Below are 17,730 nucleotides of genomic sequence, written 5' to 3' on the forward strand. Positions count from 1 at the left end.
TTGCAATATTTTTCTGACTTTTCTTATTATAGGCACAAAAGAAAAATATTGAATTCAAATTCCAAAACTGAACAACTAACTGCAAGCAGGAAAAAAAACTATAAAAAGAATGTCATTTGCTTTTAATGTGCAAAATATTTTAATGTGCACAAATATTAACCCTGAAAAGGCAAATAAGAGCTGAAAGGTTCTACCAAATTCCAGAAATTCGGGCTATGGGTTTACACACTATCTTTTGAGGTTAAAGATAATGTTGCTGAAGTAATTTTTGTCTTGAGTGTAGGTGTCATTGTATAGGGTTGGCTCTGATTAAAAAAATAATAATAAAAATGTATCCTATGCTTTGTGGTTGGAGCCTGCCTAGATACAAACAATTTGTGATGTATCTCCTTCTTGATTGTAACAATATTAAATTGCCCCATCTACTTTCCCTTTGAACTAGCAGTTCATGTCAATGCTTTATGATTTTACATTATGTTGCTTTTTCTAACCACTTTCCCAAGAGGGCATGCACAAAACATCCCTACATAGATCTCCCAGGCACCCCAGGCTGCTACCACAATTTGGTTATGTTATTCAATTATCAGTCTTCTGGACCACTTGCTTTGCATTGGGTTTTTATTATGGAGACATACTACAGATCTCTTGAGAAATATCTGGCCATCACAGACAGCATTCAGATGGGTCAGAGTAGCAAATACCAAATATGCAAAAGATGAAAATATAAATTACTTTGAGAACCAAAAGCAGGTAGGCACTTTTTTTTAAACACATCACTCTGAGAATAATAAAGGAAGCCCTTTCTTTCTTTATCCACTCTGAGCTCCCCAGGGACAAGGACCATAGCTATTTTGTTCAAACCTAATGATGAGGTAATATATAGATAAAGCACTTTAGATAGGTGTTTGACATATAGAAACTGGATAAATTATTATTGTTTCCAGCACCTAACACGTAGTTCAATATTCGTTTGCTAGAGAACTGAATAAGTAAACCACATCTTCAGATTCTTTGTATCCCACCCCTAGAAACCAATGATGTGGTCATAGTGTTGCGATCATAATTGCAGTGGCACAAATCTACTACCTAGAGCACAATAATTATAAGATTATTGCAAGGGGAAGAGTTACAGGGGCTGGAGAAGAGACAACTCTTGGTGAGTTCTCTCAATGCTCTGACACAGCACAGGCCGGCTCTCTGATCGCCTTCCAGCCCTGCAGAGGGACCTCTTTCTAAACTTCCACCCCCAGGAATTCCCCTTTCCCGGGTTTCAAGGGACCAGGAACAACCAGAATCTTTGTTAGATCCGCCTCCCACTCCCCCGCCCGGCGGCCTGCCTTCACTAGAGCCCCGCCCAGCCTGACGTCCTCCCCCTCCCCCCAGCGAGCTCGGGTCGCCGCAGCTGGCGCCCTCCACTCCTCTCCCTGCTCCCCTCCTCCCCCTAACCCGCTCCAGCCGTCAGCCAGCGACCCGCGGGGTAAAAACAAGCCGCCAATCCGCCAGCGACCGCGGCCTTTCCCCGCGCGCTGCCCGGAGAGGGGGCGGGGCTAGGCGGGGCGGGGCCTGGCGGGCGGGGGCGGGGCGGCAGCCGCCTGCCCCGCGCCGGGACTGACGGGTGAGCGGGTCCGCGACCCCCACCCACTCGCCCGTGCGCCGCCCCCTCCCCGGCCGCCCGAGGAGTTTGGCCCGGCCTGGCGCAGCCTGACGGAGGGGAGTGGCTCTCTCCCGGCCGGCCGGCGCCGGGGGTGAGGGTGCCGGGAAGGGGCTGGGGGCGCGCGCGGGGCCGTGCATCCCTCGGCTCGGCTCGCCGGCCCCCGCCCCCCGCCTGCTCTCCTCCTCGGGCCTGGCCGCCCCGCCCCGCCGTGACCCCCGGCCGCCCCGGGAGCCCGACGCGGTAAGTGCGACTTCTTCCTCGGCGTCGGGGAGGACCGGGCCCGCTCCCCACCCCAACGCGACCCTAGCGCCGGCCCCGGCGGTCCGCAGCGCGCTCCGGGAGGCGGCCGGGAGGCACCGTGGCGCGGACCGGGTGGGCCAGGCGGCGCCTCCCCGAGCCGCGCGCGGGACTCGAACCCTGGCCCGGCCTCGCCGCCGGTGTCCCGGACCCGCGGCCCGGGCCGCCCTGGAGTTGTTCAAAGTTCTCCACGCGGCGTTGGTGGCCCGCCGGTGAGGAGCGGACTGCAGTTCCCAACCACTGCTGCTTTCTCGGACAGTTACCACCAATAAAACAAACGAAAACGTTTCAGATTTTCCCCTTCATTGTTACCGGCAGACAGTCACACCTAAGTTTTTAAGTTTTCCCTTTATGTACTAGCCTCGGGGATGGAGAATGAGAAAGGAACTGTACTCTGATAGGACTCCCAGTGGTTGGTTGGAACTTGCATTTAGGCATTTATTTCAGTGCATATTCTGGAATTAGAAGCTGGAGGGAAAGTTTATCGTGTCAAAGAGTAAATCTTGACTGTCGTCTTTATTTTCGTTTCGTTTAATCCTGAAAAACATTCTCGAGGGTTGATAGAGTCACAAAATCCACAAAGTACAAAAGGGATATTCAAAGCCTCTCTCCCCACTCAAGCTGGGCACCCGCACAATATTTCAGTTTCCTGTATATCCCTTCAGAGATTATGTACTTGGGGATGCCTCTTCTGCTTCTTTTTAAAAGCGGAGTTGCTTTTATGAAATGCCTAGCAGATTTGCTGATGCGCAATAAATGTTAATTTTTCATAGGAAACAGTTTAATAAATCTGCCTTCCGCTCAGGAAACAGTTTAATTAGTCTTTTTTTTATTATTAGACTTGCTGGGAAAAAATAATTTTCTTTTGGCTGTAAGCATTTACAGGTTTGACTGCATAGTGAATATGTGTGTTCTTTTGGTTTATCGGGACTTAGGTGAATACTTTCACATAAAGTCGAATACATTGACATTTTGGGGTAATGGGGCAGTGAAGGAGAAATCAATATATTGTAAGAGAGGTCTTAATATATACAAAATATAGTTCCAAAAATTCTCTAAAACAATTTATGAATAGTACAATAGGGACAAACAAGCTAAATGAGAAAATTGAGGTAGAGAGAGAAAAAAAATACAAAATCATGGGAAAAGATAATACCAAGCACATACTATGAGGACCTGTACTAGAAGTGAGTCAGTTCAGGTTTGGGGCTTGGTAGGAGCCTGGGGTGGTGGGGGAACACAATACAAAGTAAACTTCAGTATGTTTCTAATTGCAGCATTAAACCAGTTCTGCCTAAGCAAAGCATTTGCTAGTAATGAGCAATGAGAGGAGCGTTTTCTCATAGGCCCTAATAAAAAAGGAGATGTGATGTAGTTGACAATATCTTTAAAGAAACAGTTTTGCACAAAAATATTTAATATAGGCCAGTAATAGAACTCTAAGGATAAGTTCTCTGAAGGCGTCGTTTGATTTATTCATAACCTTTAGAATGATCTGGACTAGGATTTCCTAAACCATGTTCTAGGGAATGAAAAATTAGTTAACTTCTTGAAATAAAATTCTGAGTTCAAATAAGTTTAAGTTGTTTTTCACAACAGTTTTTTGAAAGGGTTTCAATGCTAGTGTTCAAGTTGACTAAAGAGGAGTATATTTTATAACCATTTCCAAATTTAATGGATGGATTATCCATTCTTCACACAGTTCTTCAGGAGTATTTCCTACAACTCAGATTTGATAAGAAGTGGAGAGCAGAAAGTTTGAAGTTAACCAGTATAATGAGGACACCACCAAAGTGAAGATAATCTAAAAAAGACAGAATTTTAATATATTTTGTATCAAAGAGAAAGGTTACTTTCTCCCTGAATTCTTTCTTCCTTTTTTTTTTTTAATATTTATTTTTTAGTTTTCGGTGGACACAAACATCTTTGTTTGTATGTGGTGCTGAGGATCGAACCTGGCCACACGCATGCCAGGCGAGCCCCTTGAGCCACATCCCCAGCCCCCCCCCCCCCCAATTCTTTCATAATTCTTCGTTGTTCTGCAAGTTGCCTGTTGGGCCAAATTGCCCTCTTAGATGTCTTTCTCTTCTATGCTTGAAAGCACTGTGAATCAAAGTAGGTTTAAGCAAGTAGAAGTCTTTGGGGAATGACTTAGTTATTCTTGGAGGTGAATGTGTGATTGGCATGTTATTTTATCACAAACACTGTTTATACTATTAATTTACTACCAACTTTTAAATTCTGTGATTGTAAAAGACCTTAGAAAGCATGGAACATAGTATAAAGAGAAAAGATTTAGAATCAGAAAATCTTGGATTGTGCTACTAATGTGCAGGATTGTTTTCAGCAAATTTGTGAACCTCTCTGAATTTGTTTCCTTATTTGTAAGACTGGAGTGATTATAGCACACAATTCATTTATGGAATAAATACTGAGAACCTGCTAGGTACTGGGTAATAGAAAAACAGCTTTAAGAATGCGAATGAAATAATGTGTCATGAATCCCTGTCTAAATTTATTCCAGAGGAGTAGAGATGGCAAGAGTTAGAGCAAAGAATAGCACCTTATCTAAATCTATCTGGTTCTTGAGTTTTAGACCACAAGTACAGAAAGTTGAGGGGATGAGGATTTGTTTTAAAATTTTTATCTGAATCCCTTCATTTTCTGTATTTGGATTATGAGTTTGATAACCTATACAAAAGTGATTTCTGAATGATATACCGATATACAAAATGTTACCATTCTGAAAACAAAGAGAGGGCTAGAACTATTCATTTTCTTCACACCATTTGTGAGAGAGATGTTTGATAAGTATATCGGGCAAGGTATATATTATGCTATAGGAATTAAAGACCCTCACATCCTACCGGTTTGAAACAACACAGGTTTATTTCTGTCATATGTCCAGTGAAGGGCAACACTAGAGCTTTCTGCTCCAGGTAGTCATTTGGAATCCCAGGATGTCAGACTCCATCTCAACAAAATTCTTCCACAGTTGTTAAGGGAAAAGGATGTGGTGAATGATTGTACATTGGCTCCAAAGGCTTCTACTTGAAAGTGAAAGGGTAACATGTCATTTCATTGGCCAGACAAATATATGACTACACCTAACTTCAACAAAGTGGGGAAATGCAATTTTACCATGTGGCCAGGAAGAGGAGAACCAAAATAGTCTATGAACAATTTTAATGAGTGCTTACTAGTCATTAAACTATGGGCTATGGGCTTCATAGTTCTAAGAGTTAACACATACCTGTGGGGCATATCTATAATCCTATCTACTCAGGAATTTGAGGTAGGAGGATTGCTAGTTTGAGGCCAGCCTGGACAATTTAGCAAGACAAATAAAATAACAAATAAAAAGAGCTGGGAATGTACTCAGTGGCAGAGTGCCCCTGGGTTCAGTAGCCAGTGCTGCAAACAACCCAAAACAAGAAGCTGAATAAGTCAAATCCAAATTACATTTTTGTATTCTGTTTAAGAAATAGGAAACAGTATTTCTTTGTGTATGTATGTGTGTGTTTAAACAGAATTATGCTAAGAATTATAAAGAACATCTTTTATAAAATTGAAATGAAATTCTGTTGAAAACTCCACAATTAGATGTACTGTATTGATCAAGTGAATTTCATTCTTTTTTAATTGTATATCTATTCAGTAATCATTTGTTACATTCATATAAGGCACTGTGTTAGGTCCTGTGAGGATAAAAAGATGAATAGGGAGTTCACAACTCTAATAGAAAATAGCTCTAATTTGAGTTCTCTCTCTCTTTCTCTTTAAAGCAACATTAATAGAATTTTTCAGCATGTTAAAATCTGACAGAATGTGTGTGTGTGTGTGTGTGTGTGTGTGTGTGTGTGTGTATTATACTTTGTCCCCCTGCCTTGTTTTGGTCTAAAGATTATTTCCTGACAAGTTACATAAAAACTACTTAAACTAGCTTAAGCAAAAAGATTGTTGCATTAGAAAAGGAATATAGCTTTCTGTCTTCAAGGCAACTGACGTCAGTAACAGAAAGTTAGGAGCTAGAGCTATTTTCTCTTTCTCCAGTTCTATACACTTTCTTGACAGTAGGTCTTTCTTCACATATAATGTCTTTGTTTTATTTCTCCATTCACTAATTTTTCTGTGTTTTGTTGTTACATGGGTGCTTTAACTAAGAGTTTACTCACTTGAAATTAGAGCCTTTGGCAATCCCAGCAGATCTAAAATTTTTGTAAGTGCCCCATCTTGGTTAGCCCTTAAGTTAACCACTATGAGTGTTTATAAATAATGGAGTTAGCCCTTATGTATAACAAATTAGGTATTTGGCAACTTTATAGAAAAGAAGGCAGTTCTAATAGCTTGCAATCAAAGCAATCTGAGATTAAAGAAATTTGAGATACTGTCAAAAGTTCTGCACAATTAACATTAGCTTGCAAATTCTAATGGGACAGACTGATAATGACAGGGTAAGAAGGGAGAACTGAAGCTGCCATATAGCAATTATATTCCCTCCCTAAACACTTGCAAATATCATCTCCACTGTAATCTTTTAATTCCTCTCTTTCTCTCCCAAGGTACAGGTGATAAATAGTGAAAACTTTGCAAGTCACTTGCTTTGATTGATATAGGACTCCCTTGCTTCTCCTCATAGCTAATAATGTAGAAAGAAGGGAGCACTTAATATGCTACTTTGCTCTTTTCTGTCATCCAAACTGATCTCCAAGACACTCTTTATCTGGATATTTTTGCATTTTAACATACTATTACCATCTCTCTTCACCAACTTAATCGTGTTTTTATTCTCAGTAAATTTCCATTCTTATTCTATTAGCTGTGTGTACTTAGCTTCTGTAGCAAAGTTCCCTTGCGTTCTTTACCTATTCGATATCTCCTTTCTTCCCAGTCTGAAAAGTATCCATAGCTTCACCTCAGCAGATGGCTGAAGGGATGAACTATGGGGAGGTGGTATATGATACCTGGAAGAGGGGATGCCCAGAAAAATAACAACAGAGGAAGGTGAGTAAAACTGTATAAAGGGCTGGGGTTGTGGCTCAGTGATAAGAGTGTTCGCCTAGCATTTGTGACGCCCTGGGTTCGATCCTCAGAACCACATAAAAATAAATAAATTTAAAAGAAAGTATTGTGTCCAACTACAACTACAATAATTAAATATTTTTTTTTTAAAATGTGTATGAGATCAAGTGGGATTTGTCAAAGATGTATATTAGCTAAAGGAGCAAACGGGAAGTGGGTAGGTTCAGACTGTAGTGGTTCTTAAATATCATTTTAAGATGTTCTTATACTATGCAATGTTCTTACTGCTATGCAGATGAAGGGGTCATCTTAGGTACAACCAAATGTTCAAAGTTAGAAAATGATAGGTTTGTTTACTCAGAAGCCTATCCAGTTGCCAGCAGAGCTGTCTCAGTGTTCCTAATTGGTGGGAGGGAACTTCTCAACAGTTCATGCAAGTGGCTCACAAACCATCTGGGTAGCATCTCAGAAGAAGCTCATCTTAGGTAGGTATAGGAGCTGCCTGGGATTAAAAAAAACTCATGTCTCAATATCATACAACTCTATAAACTTAGCTTCTATGATCCCTGAAAGGATGCTGATTAAAACAGCCATCACAGGGAATTCAAAGCTATAGTTTTCCTGAGTTCCCATGCAAATTTACTGATCAGGGAGATCATTTTTACTATAAGCAGTGTTGCCAAGTAATGTATTTAACGTACCTAATTCTGTGGATTGCTAGGGTAACAGAACTGAGAGGGTTAAATGAAGGTTAAATGCAGAAGAATTTTATCAACTCTGCTTATATTTGTTTTGTCCACAACCCCTTTTGTTTGGGAAGTAGTCAACAGTGTTTATTTTGCTTATTTTGATGTAGTGTGTTTTAACTTTTTATCACAGATAAAGTGTGAAATAGAGTGAGAGGAGAGTAAGGCTTGAAAGTTAGGCAAGGACTATTAGATCATTAAAATCCTGGAATTCTATGCCAAAAATCTTGGCTTTTATTATCTTGTAGAAGACCAGAAACAAAAGAGTAAAAGTTTTGGGTAGAATAATGTAATCAAGAACTGAGGTTTAGTAAGGCACTTTGGCTATGCTGTGGAGAGTGGATAAGACAGGATTTAGACTTAAGGCTGGTTGTTTTATTTCTACTTTTTTTTAATATTGCCTTTCTTTGGGCAAGATATTTCTCTGATAAGCAAAAAGAAGTAATACTCAATTCTATGCTCTATAGGATTTTAGAATTGCTGGACAGGTTCTGCATGGTCTTTCGAAAGGGTCTGAACCAGTTTGTCCCTTAATTTATCATCTCCTTTCCCCAACAGAGGTTGAAAGGACTATCCTGAAGGGCATCTTAAGAATGATGGATTTAACCTAACACTAGGAAATTCTAGCCTCCACTGACTTCCACTCATCTCTATTGTACTCACTAGCATGTCCCATTTTCCTTTTTGCTGGAGTTAAATTATGAGAGCAGTTTATTGATGGCTTTTAAAAATCATTATTTTTTAGGTTTAGTTTAGGGCAAGCCAGGGAGTTTCTTTAAGGGTTAGCTGGTTTAATTAACATCTGTAATGATAAACCATTTCTAATTATAAGCTGTGTGAGAAATAGTTTTCACATTTTCTCCTCTGTATTTCTTATATTGCTCTTTACTGCCCTTTCCTTACCAGGCTTATGCTGTTATAATAAATATATTGTTTATAAAATCTGATTGATCCAGCAGCAGAAACAAGTTGATCTATAATTTGATCATTATGTATTCAAAGACTCCAGGCCACTTTGATTGGTATATTTGTGCCTAGAGAGTACCAATTGATTACCTTTTCCACCTACATCACCATAAAGCTACGTGGAAGACAGAAATACTTCTGGATTTGATTCAGGTCAGTAAGATAAAATTATGGTTATCCAGACTATTTCTTTTTATGTCTTATAAGACAGCTAGGTATCTTAGCATATGCCAAAGATAATGGATCAGGCAAAAATTTGGCATTGTTTTCCCACCGCCTTTTGATATTATCAGTTTCCATCCTTGTGCAACAGCAAATATATATTTATATTCATAAAATCTAAAGAATGGTGGCAAGAAACTTTTCTTTCTTTACCAGTAATCAAACCAAAGGGGTTTTTATTTTTGCTTAAGATTGAACCCAGAAGGCTGGGGTTGTGTCTCAGTGGTAGAGTGCTCACCTACCAGGTGCGAGGCACTGGGTTCAATCCTCAGCACCACCTAAAAATAAGTAAAGTAAAGGTAGTGTCTCTAACTTCAATAAAAAATATATATATTAAAAAAAGAAAGAAAAAGATTGAACCCAGGGTTTTGTAAGTACCACACCCTGCCTGGCCAGCCCTATAGGGCTATTTTCAAAAGAAATCATTTTTTATAATCATAGTTATTAAAGTATCAATTCCAACAATGTTTTATAGATGAGCTAAGGGGAAAAGGCTCATTAATTTAGCCAATTTTTAAAAATGTTTCTTGTTTTACTACCAAATATTAGTGTACATATTTGAGGAATGAAAAAAGATACTTCTGATACTATGGTTTAGCACTGTGCTCTATAGGAAATAGTGACAAAAATCGGTATAGAGACAAGCGGGGGGGAAATATGTGAGGCACTTGTATTTGGTGAATAAATGCCACTTGGGCATTAATTTCAACTATGATGAACTGAACAGTATTTTCTGATATAAGAAATGTAAGCCAGGCGTGGTGATGCACGCCTGTAATTCCAGCAGCTCTGGAGGCTGAGACAGGAGGATCGCTAGTTCAAAGGCAGCTTCAGCAAAAGAAAGGCACTAAGCAACTCAGTGAGATCCTGTCCCTAAATAAAATACAAAATAAGGCTGGCATGTGGCTCAGTGGTCAAGTGCCTCTGAGTTCAATACCTGGTACATCCCACAAAAAAATTAATTTAAAAATGCAAACAATTATATTTAAATCTTGTTAATCAACATAGGACTACATTAAATGAAGCTACATGAACATGTTCCTGATGATCCATAATCCTTAATACAAATATAAAACATTATTATTATTACATTATTGCAGGTGCAAAACATGTTACCTAATAATCAGCCCTTTTCTTGTAGTGACTCTGTGCAGAATTCCTTCTACCAACAAAGGACATCAGAAAAAGACAGTGGTGTTCAACATTCTTGTTTGTTGGTCCCAAATACGGATCCTTTGAAACAAGTGACTTGCTTATCGTAATGTAAGCTAGCCAATCACAGAAATTAAAACATTAAATAAGTGGGACCTGTGGGCGCTAGGCAGGACTGGAATTTTCTAGTCAGCAAGCAAATTATAAACAGAAGCTAAAATTGCAGTCAGTTGACCACAGTCCCAGGTTCAAGCAGGTGCTAGACAGTCGCATTCTGAACTTGGGCAGGGGTCGGAAGGGATGAGAATCAATTTCAAAGTCATGCAGACCTACAAGTGCACTCAAACCCAGGATGTAGCTCATCATGACCACTGCTGCATCCTGAGTAGGGTACAATTTGTGGGGTTCAAAGTACAGAGAAACAATTTTTATAAGAAAACAGCTTTCATTTCAGTTTCTCAGAAACAGTTCTTGTAACAGTTTTTTTTTCTTTTTTTTTTTTTAATAGAAGGTAGCAAAATGGAGTCTTAGGCCTGTCTATGACAGTTCTTGCTTTATAATTGTCTTATCTCACTTATCAAAATCTTATATATATTTTTTACTAATCTATAACCTATAACTTACACTCTTATTGATTGTATTTATCAGTTCTTACCACAACATTAACCTTATAGAGAAGATACCAAATAAGTAATTTTAGTAAAATAATTGAGTTATCTGAACAAGTAGTTTGAATGCTGTGATCATATGGTAAGGGAACGTAATTTAAAGGATAAAATTTACTTCACATGCATTTTTCACCTTGATCGTACAGGTGTGTATTACAGTGCTTTTACTTAGGTTATACAAATAAATAAAATCCCTTTATTAGATGGCTTTTTCCATGAAACCATATGTCAGTTTTCACTATATGTTAGAGTTCTTGACTGCTAAAACTTCAGTTTACTATGAAGCTTACAAAGCTTAGTTTTTTACAGCTGAATTTAAATTTGATGTGTTTATAATTTTAATTTGCTAATTAAACAAAAATAGTACATAATTATTTTTAACAAGTTGACTTAATATTGGGCTAGAAATCTCCCCCCCACCCCATGGTGCTGGGAATTTGAACTACAGGCCTTGCATGCACTAGACAAGCGTTCTACCATTGAGTCACATCCCCAGCCCTGCATTAAAAATCTGAATTTTGGATTTCAAAGTATATTCTAAGTTTTCCTAATTACAAAAAAAAAAAAAAAATGGAACTGAGCTTGGGGGCACACACCTGTAATCCCATCTACTTGGAAGACTGAATCAGGAGGATCATAAGTTTGAGGCTTATGATCATAAACTTAGAACTATAAGTTTGAGGCTTATTGAGACCCTGTCTTAAATATAAATGGCCAAGGATAATGCACTTGCCTAGTATGTGGGAATCCCTGGGTTCAATCCCCAGGACTGAAGAAAAAAAAAGATGGTTCTAGGTGCCATGTGTTTATGGTAACTCTGAAACTTTGAAAACAGTGCAAAAATAATCAATGTTAACAGCCAGCATTTGTTTGTCCATACTTTTCTGATTTCTGAAATGGATTTATTTTTTAAAATATGAGCTAGATTCTGCTCTAGGCCCCTATTTCTAGTGTTAGATATATCATTAAAACTAAGTTTGTCCAGAACAGCATGCAGTCTCCCTGAAATTCTATCCTTAATATCCATAATAATTCTATCCATAATATTTATTTATGTTATTGTTACTATTCTTCCACACACTCAGGTTTGAACAGATACCATCATCTTCATCATTCTTCCTGTCCATTTGCCACAGGCATACCATAAGGTCTGTCTCTGTAATATTTTTTACATTCATCCCCCTTTCAGATCTTGTTGCTTCTAGGCAAGTTTAAACAGTACCTCTTACATTGTAAAATTTTCCAACCGTTTTCCCTACTGAAAATCATATTCACCAATGCCAAATTCATCTTCTTAAGTATACCTCTACATCCTCCCTTCAGGAGCCTCTTCCTCACCCAAGGAAAGAGTACTTGTCCTTGACAATTCAGTTAGCATTTTATTCAAGACCTTTTTTTTTTTTTTTTTAAGAGAGAGAGAGAATTTTAATATTTATTTTGTAGTTTTTGGCGGACACAACATCTTTGTTTATATGTGGTGCTGAGGATCAAACCCGGGCCGCACGCAAGCCAGGCAAACACGCTACCGCTTGAGCCACATCCCCAGCCCTCAAGGCCTTCTTTTGCTTAACTTTAAGATATTTCAAGTCAAGGTCTCTGCCATTAATTTACTCATTTATTTCGTCTTATTTAAATTCAGTAATATGTAAATGTCATGTACTACACAAAGTGTTAGGGATATATAGTAGTCCCTGCCCTGACAGATTTTATAGGCTGTTTTCTCATCTTTGTTTTCTGTGTAGAGAATGGTTCTTTGTTGGATTTATATAAATATAGGATTTTTAAAATTTTATAACACTTTTATGAGTTTGAAAAAGAGTACAGATTACCTAGTGTATTTCTAGAATTAAAGTCAAGGTTTAAAAAAGCAAATCTCAAATCTTTTCTATCTGGGTAAATAATTTCTGCCATCATACATTTTTAAGTGTTAGGTGGGATATAGTTGAGAAAAAATTTAGGGAGTGAGTCCTGCCAGGTTAGTATAGTAAAAATAGTTCTGAATGTTTCCTTTTATATTTTTATTTATATTATTTACACTTAAAACTATAGAAATAGATTTATTAAAATTGATTTCTTTTAGCACTGGGCATGTAGCTTAGTGATAGAGTGCTTGCGTAGCATGCATGAAGCCCTGGATCCAGTCTCCAGAACTGGGGGAAAAATGATTACTCTTAAATACTGTTATCTTAAAAAACAAACCAAAACAAAAACCATGTGAAGAGAGATTTGAATAATGATTATTACCTATATAAATTAGCTACTAAATAGCTATGGTTTAAATTATCCAGTGACTTGATAGCTTCTCCCCACCACACTTCTGTGCTGGGGGTAGAACCCAGAACTTCATGCATGCTAGGCAAGCACTCCACCACTGAGCTACATCCCCAGCCTGATGTTTTTTTCTCCCCTACCTTAAACAGGTAAAAGAATAAATACATGACATTTATTACATTCCCAAGGCATTGTAATATAGATTCCAAAGCCATAGCTTTAAAAGTCACACAGTTGGAGTGTGCTTATCTGCCCTCTGTCTCAAAGACGTTTCATTGTTTCTACTATATTACTGAATACTGTGTCATGTTTCAAATTCACAAACTAACATTTGAGCAGATATGAAGCAAAAATTTTAGGTGAGTCCCTTAATTACTTTTTGAAAATGTGTTCATAATTGACACTTATGTGAGCATTTGTATCTCAAATTTCACTTGAAGTAAAGCAAAGTTATTAAAACAAAAAGGTACAGAATATAATTTTATAATCAGTTTTAAGAAAGTGTGTGTCAGTTTGAAAAGACAACTGCTATTTAGCCATTGGTTTTCAAAGTGATAGAATTTTATATCTTAAGAATGAAATATAAAAAAGAAATTCTTGGAATAACATGATTTTACTCAAGTTGAAAAATTTTAAGAAGATTTTTGTCACCGGAGGTAAATGCTTTCTTTTTCTTCTCTCTACTCCCTGCCCCTCAATACACACACTGGGAATTGAACCTGGGGGCTCTACCACTGAACTTGCAGTCCTCCTCCTTCAGCCTCCCAAGTAGCTGGGATTTCAGCTGTGTACCATCATGCCTAACTCACTAATAACTTTTGAAATATTTGGTTTTTAATTTATTTTATAATTTAAAAATATACAGGATATTTATAATACACCAGTTAAACAACAATAAATAAGCCGGGCGCGGTGGCACACACCTGTAAACCCAGCAGCTGCTTGGGTGGCTGAAACAGGAAGATTGTGAGTTCAAAACCAGCCTCAGCAACAGCAAGGTGATAAGCAACTCAGTAAGCCCCTGTCTCTAAATAAAATAAAAAATAGGGTTGGGATGTGGCTCAGTGGTCAAGTACCCCTGAGTTCAATTCCCTATACCAAAAAAAAAAAAAAAAAAAAACCCACGAAACAATAAATAAATAACTAGAAGGAGGACCAGTAGAGTAGAGGAAAGGAAATAGGGGAAGGGAGGAGGAAAAGGAAAGTAAAAATATTAGGGATTGAAATGGACCAAATGATATTATATACATATATGTCAGAGTCAACCCCAGTATTGTTTTTTTTTAAATTTATTTATTTTAGTTTTTAATGGACCTTTATTTTATTTATTTATATGCAGTGTTGAGGATCAAACCTAGTGCCTCACACATGCTAGGCAAGCACTGTACCGCTGAGCCACAACCTCAGCCCAACACTATTATGTATTAACTATAATGAACTGATAAAAACATTTTTTAAACAAAGAAGCTTAACTCTGGCAATAAAACAAAAAACCTTGAAATTTTATTAGAAGTATATGTCATTAATGGTAAAATTCACCATGATGTGAATATTAAATCTTTATATTAATAATTTAAGTTTTACATTAAAATAATCTTCATGAATAATATTTATAATAGTAATAATTAATCTTTACATTAATAAATCAGACATGCTTTAAAAATACATGGTATAGCTACTTACATTTTGTTATTGCTCTTAAAATTTCTTGGATTCATTCATTATTGGAGAACCACTTATGGAGCATGTATTTGCCAGGTACTATTCTAAGTGCTAAAATTACAGTGATGAACCCAAACAAAGTTGTACTGCAGTTTACTCTGTAATGAGTTTAAAGAAAGTAAGCAAATAAATATTCCAGCTAGTAGTAAGTGCTATGAAAGATTTAAGAGGGTCAGGAGGACAGAGAATGATAAGGGCCCTAAATTATCTAGACAAGTTAGTGAAGATCATATATTTTACATAACAATGTAATGATTTTCTATATATATATATTGATCTTCTATAAATAATTGCCCTAGTCAGGCATACTGGTGTATGCCTCTTTGAGGCAAGAGGATTGCAAATTCAAGGCCAGCCTTAGCAACTTAACAAGACTGTAAGCTTAGCAAGATCCTGTCTCAAAATTAAAAAATAAAATAAAAGAACTGGGGATGTGCCTCAGTGGTAAAATGCCCCTAGGTTCAATCCCCAATACCTAAATAAATAAATAAATAGTTCAAGGAAGTACTTATCAGAGCTGGATTAATATTTGGTTGAACAATTTTATATCTTTTTGGCAAAAGTTTGATGGGACAGAAGAAAAGTATTATTTAAATAATAACTTCATGCCATAAAACATTAATTCTTAAGTTTACTACATATTTTTCATAAAGAGAATATCAGAAATATTTTTACAAATCAAGAAAATAGTAGGAAAAAAAGTAAGAGACCTAAACATCCACTTTGTAGAGGACATACAAATAACCAATAAACATGAAAAAAATTACTCAACTTCATCATAATCAAGGAAATATAAAAGAAAACTAAAGGGAATACCACCACTCACCCAACAGAATGATTAAAATTAAAGAGCTCAACAGTACAGTGTGACCTGGAATTCTCTTGTGCTGCTTGTAGAAGTGTAAATTGTTGACAGTAGTCGAGTATAACATATGTATACCTTATGTTCCAGCAGTTTACTTCTATACACACACACACACACACACACACACACACACACACATAAATGCATATATACATGCAACAGACAACATGTATAAGAATATTTATATAGCAACATTATTTGCAAAAGCTTAAAACTAGGAATAACTCAAATGATTGTTAGCAACAGAATGGATTTTCATGATTGTGTATTTATACAGTGGAATACTATATAACCATAAAAATTAATCATCAGCTGCTACAGACAACAGATTGTGTGTGTGTGTGTGTGTGTGTGTGTGTGTGTGTGTGCTTAGAATTGAACCCAGAGCTTCACACATGCTAGGCAAGTACTCTATTATTGGGATATACCCTCAGCTGCAGACAACAAATTAATTCCGAAACAGTGGTGAACAAAATAGTACACGGGTGAATTTCAAAAACAGATAAAATTAATTTTATGATAAGCATGTTGGTTACCTTTGGGGAGGGGCATGAAAAGGCCTTTTTGAGTGCTGGTAATCATAATCTTTTCTAAGCCTGGATGATTATATGACTGACTCATAATTCTTTAAGCCTCCAGTTATAATTCGTATACTATTCTATTATGTATCAAACTTCTAATTTTAAAATATTTTGAAAGGTACAGGCACTAGTTAATATTCATTTGTAGAACAAATTATTTTCAAAATACAAAAATACAGAGTGACTATCTCTAATACACAGAAAGCTTCTACTTGGTTCTAAAGAAAAGTTGAAGACCAAGAGAAAGACAGGCAAAAAAAAATATAAGTAGATAGCTCAGAAATGGCCAGTAAACCTATAAAAATATGCTCCAATTCAGCAATCATCTGGAATTAAAAGAATTATAATACTCATTGTTAATTGTCAGGCCTATGAAAATAGATGAGAAGGGTGCGCTCACTTTATGTTTGAAATGTGAATTTTAGGGAAGGTAAACTAACTATTCAAATTTAAAATATACATACCTCAATCCAGCAGTCATACTTCTGGGAATAAATTTCATCAGCACAAAAGCTTCACAAGGGTGTCTATTTCAATGTTACTGTAATAGCTAGCAATCAAACAAACACTTGAAATCAGCCCAAATGGCTATAGCAAGAGATAGTTCAATGAATTGTTCTAAAATTATGAAATATCATACAACTATTAAAGAGGTTATTAAATTACATTTCTGTGTATATATAAAATTAGGTGAGAAAAGCAAAATGCCAAAATGATATATATAGTATGAGCTCTCTTATACCAATAATCAAAATCATATAAAGGAATATGTAAGTTTTATATTTTATAAACATGAAGAGAGCTGTGAAAGGTTGCATACTAATCGGTCTACATTGATTGCTGGGAATAATTAGTGGAGGAGGATTGGTAAATAAAGGTAGAACTGAACAAGCATACAGTGAGTCCACTCATGTGAATGGCTTTTTTTTTGTGGGGGGGAGGTGTGTGTGTGTGTGTGTGTGTGTGTATACAGCTAAACCCATGATCATGACGGCAGTGTTAAATGCTATGTAGCCTTTCCCAACTCAGGATCCTGATATCTCTTTAAAATCAGGGACCCTATTTCAATGGTTGATCTCCCACTGCAGCCACTGCAGTCCACTCAGAACATCTACTGCGTTAAAGAGTTATATATTCAATGTATATCTGAAAACTTGATGAAAAAAGTATATTTGGACCCTCTTGAGAATGGGGACATGGTTTAACATTATAGCATTCATGTCTAAATTTTTTCTAATAGAGAGTTATGTTGCAAAATGTCTCACATTTCAAGTTAAGGTTTCAGTGAGTCAACCAACCAACCAGTTAAAATCACTCTAGCCATTAGAATTAGCACTTATTGTAATTAGAATCTCTCACACTGATAATGTGCTCTCATATTGATTGATTAAATCCAATTTAAAATTTATTTATAAAACCTCATGCCGCATGCCTGTAATCCCAGCTACTTGGGAGGCTGAGACAGGAGGATCACAAGTTCAAGGTCCTAGCAACTTAGTGAGGCCTTTCTGAAAATAAAAAATAAAAAGGGCTATGGATGTAGCTCAATCATAAAGCACCCCTG

The 17,730-nt window shown here is 37.2% G+C and overlaps 1 protein-coding gene across 9 annotated transcripts in view; it reads left to right on the forward strand.

Moving 5' to 3' along the window:
- Nucleotides 1-1,620: 1,620 nt before the first annotated feature.
- Nucleotides 1,621-17,730, forward strand: part of KLHL5 (kelch like family member 5) — an 83,504-nt gene continuing 67,394 nt past the window's right edge. For 3 of the 9 annotated variants that reach the window (XM_081303221.1, XM_081303222.1, XM_081303226.1), the window contains exons 1-3: nucleotides 1,871-1,894; nucleotides 6,843-6,955; nucleotides 8,626-8,838. Coding sequence is in view for 2 of the 9 variants with exons in the window: in XM_081303220.1 (XP_081159346.1) it covers nucleotides 6,894-6,955 (62 nt within the window). In the remaining 7 variants the exon portion in view is untranslated. Of the gene's footprint in view, nucleotides 1,895-6,842; nucleotides 6,956-8,625; nucleotides 8,839-17,730 lie in introns of those variants that run through there. The other 6 variants (XM_081303220.1, XM_081303225.1, XM_081303223.1 and 3 more) reach the window with 5 other exon arrangements.

Source organism: Spermophilus citellus, assembly GCF_964194105.1.
Source record: "Spermophilus citellus genome assembly, chromosome: 8".
NCBI lineage: Eukaryota > Metazoa > Chordata > Mammalia > Rodentia > Sciuridae > Spermophilus > Spermophilus citellus.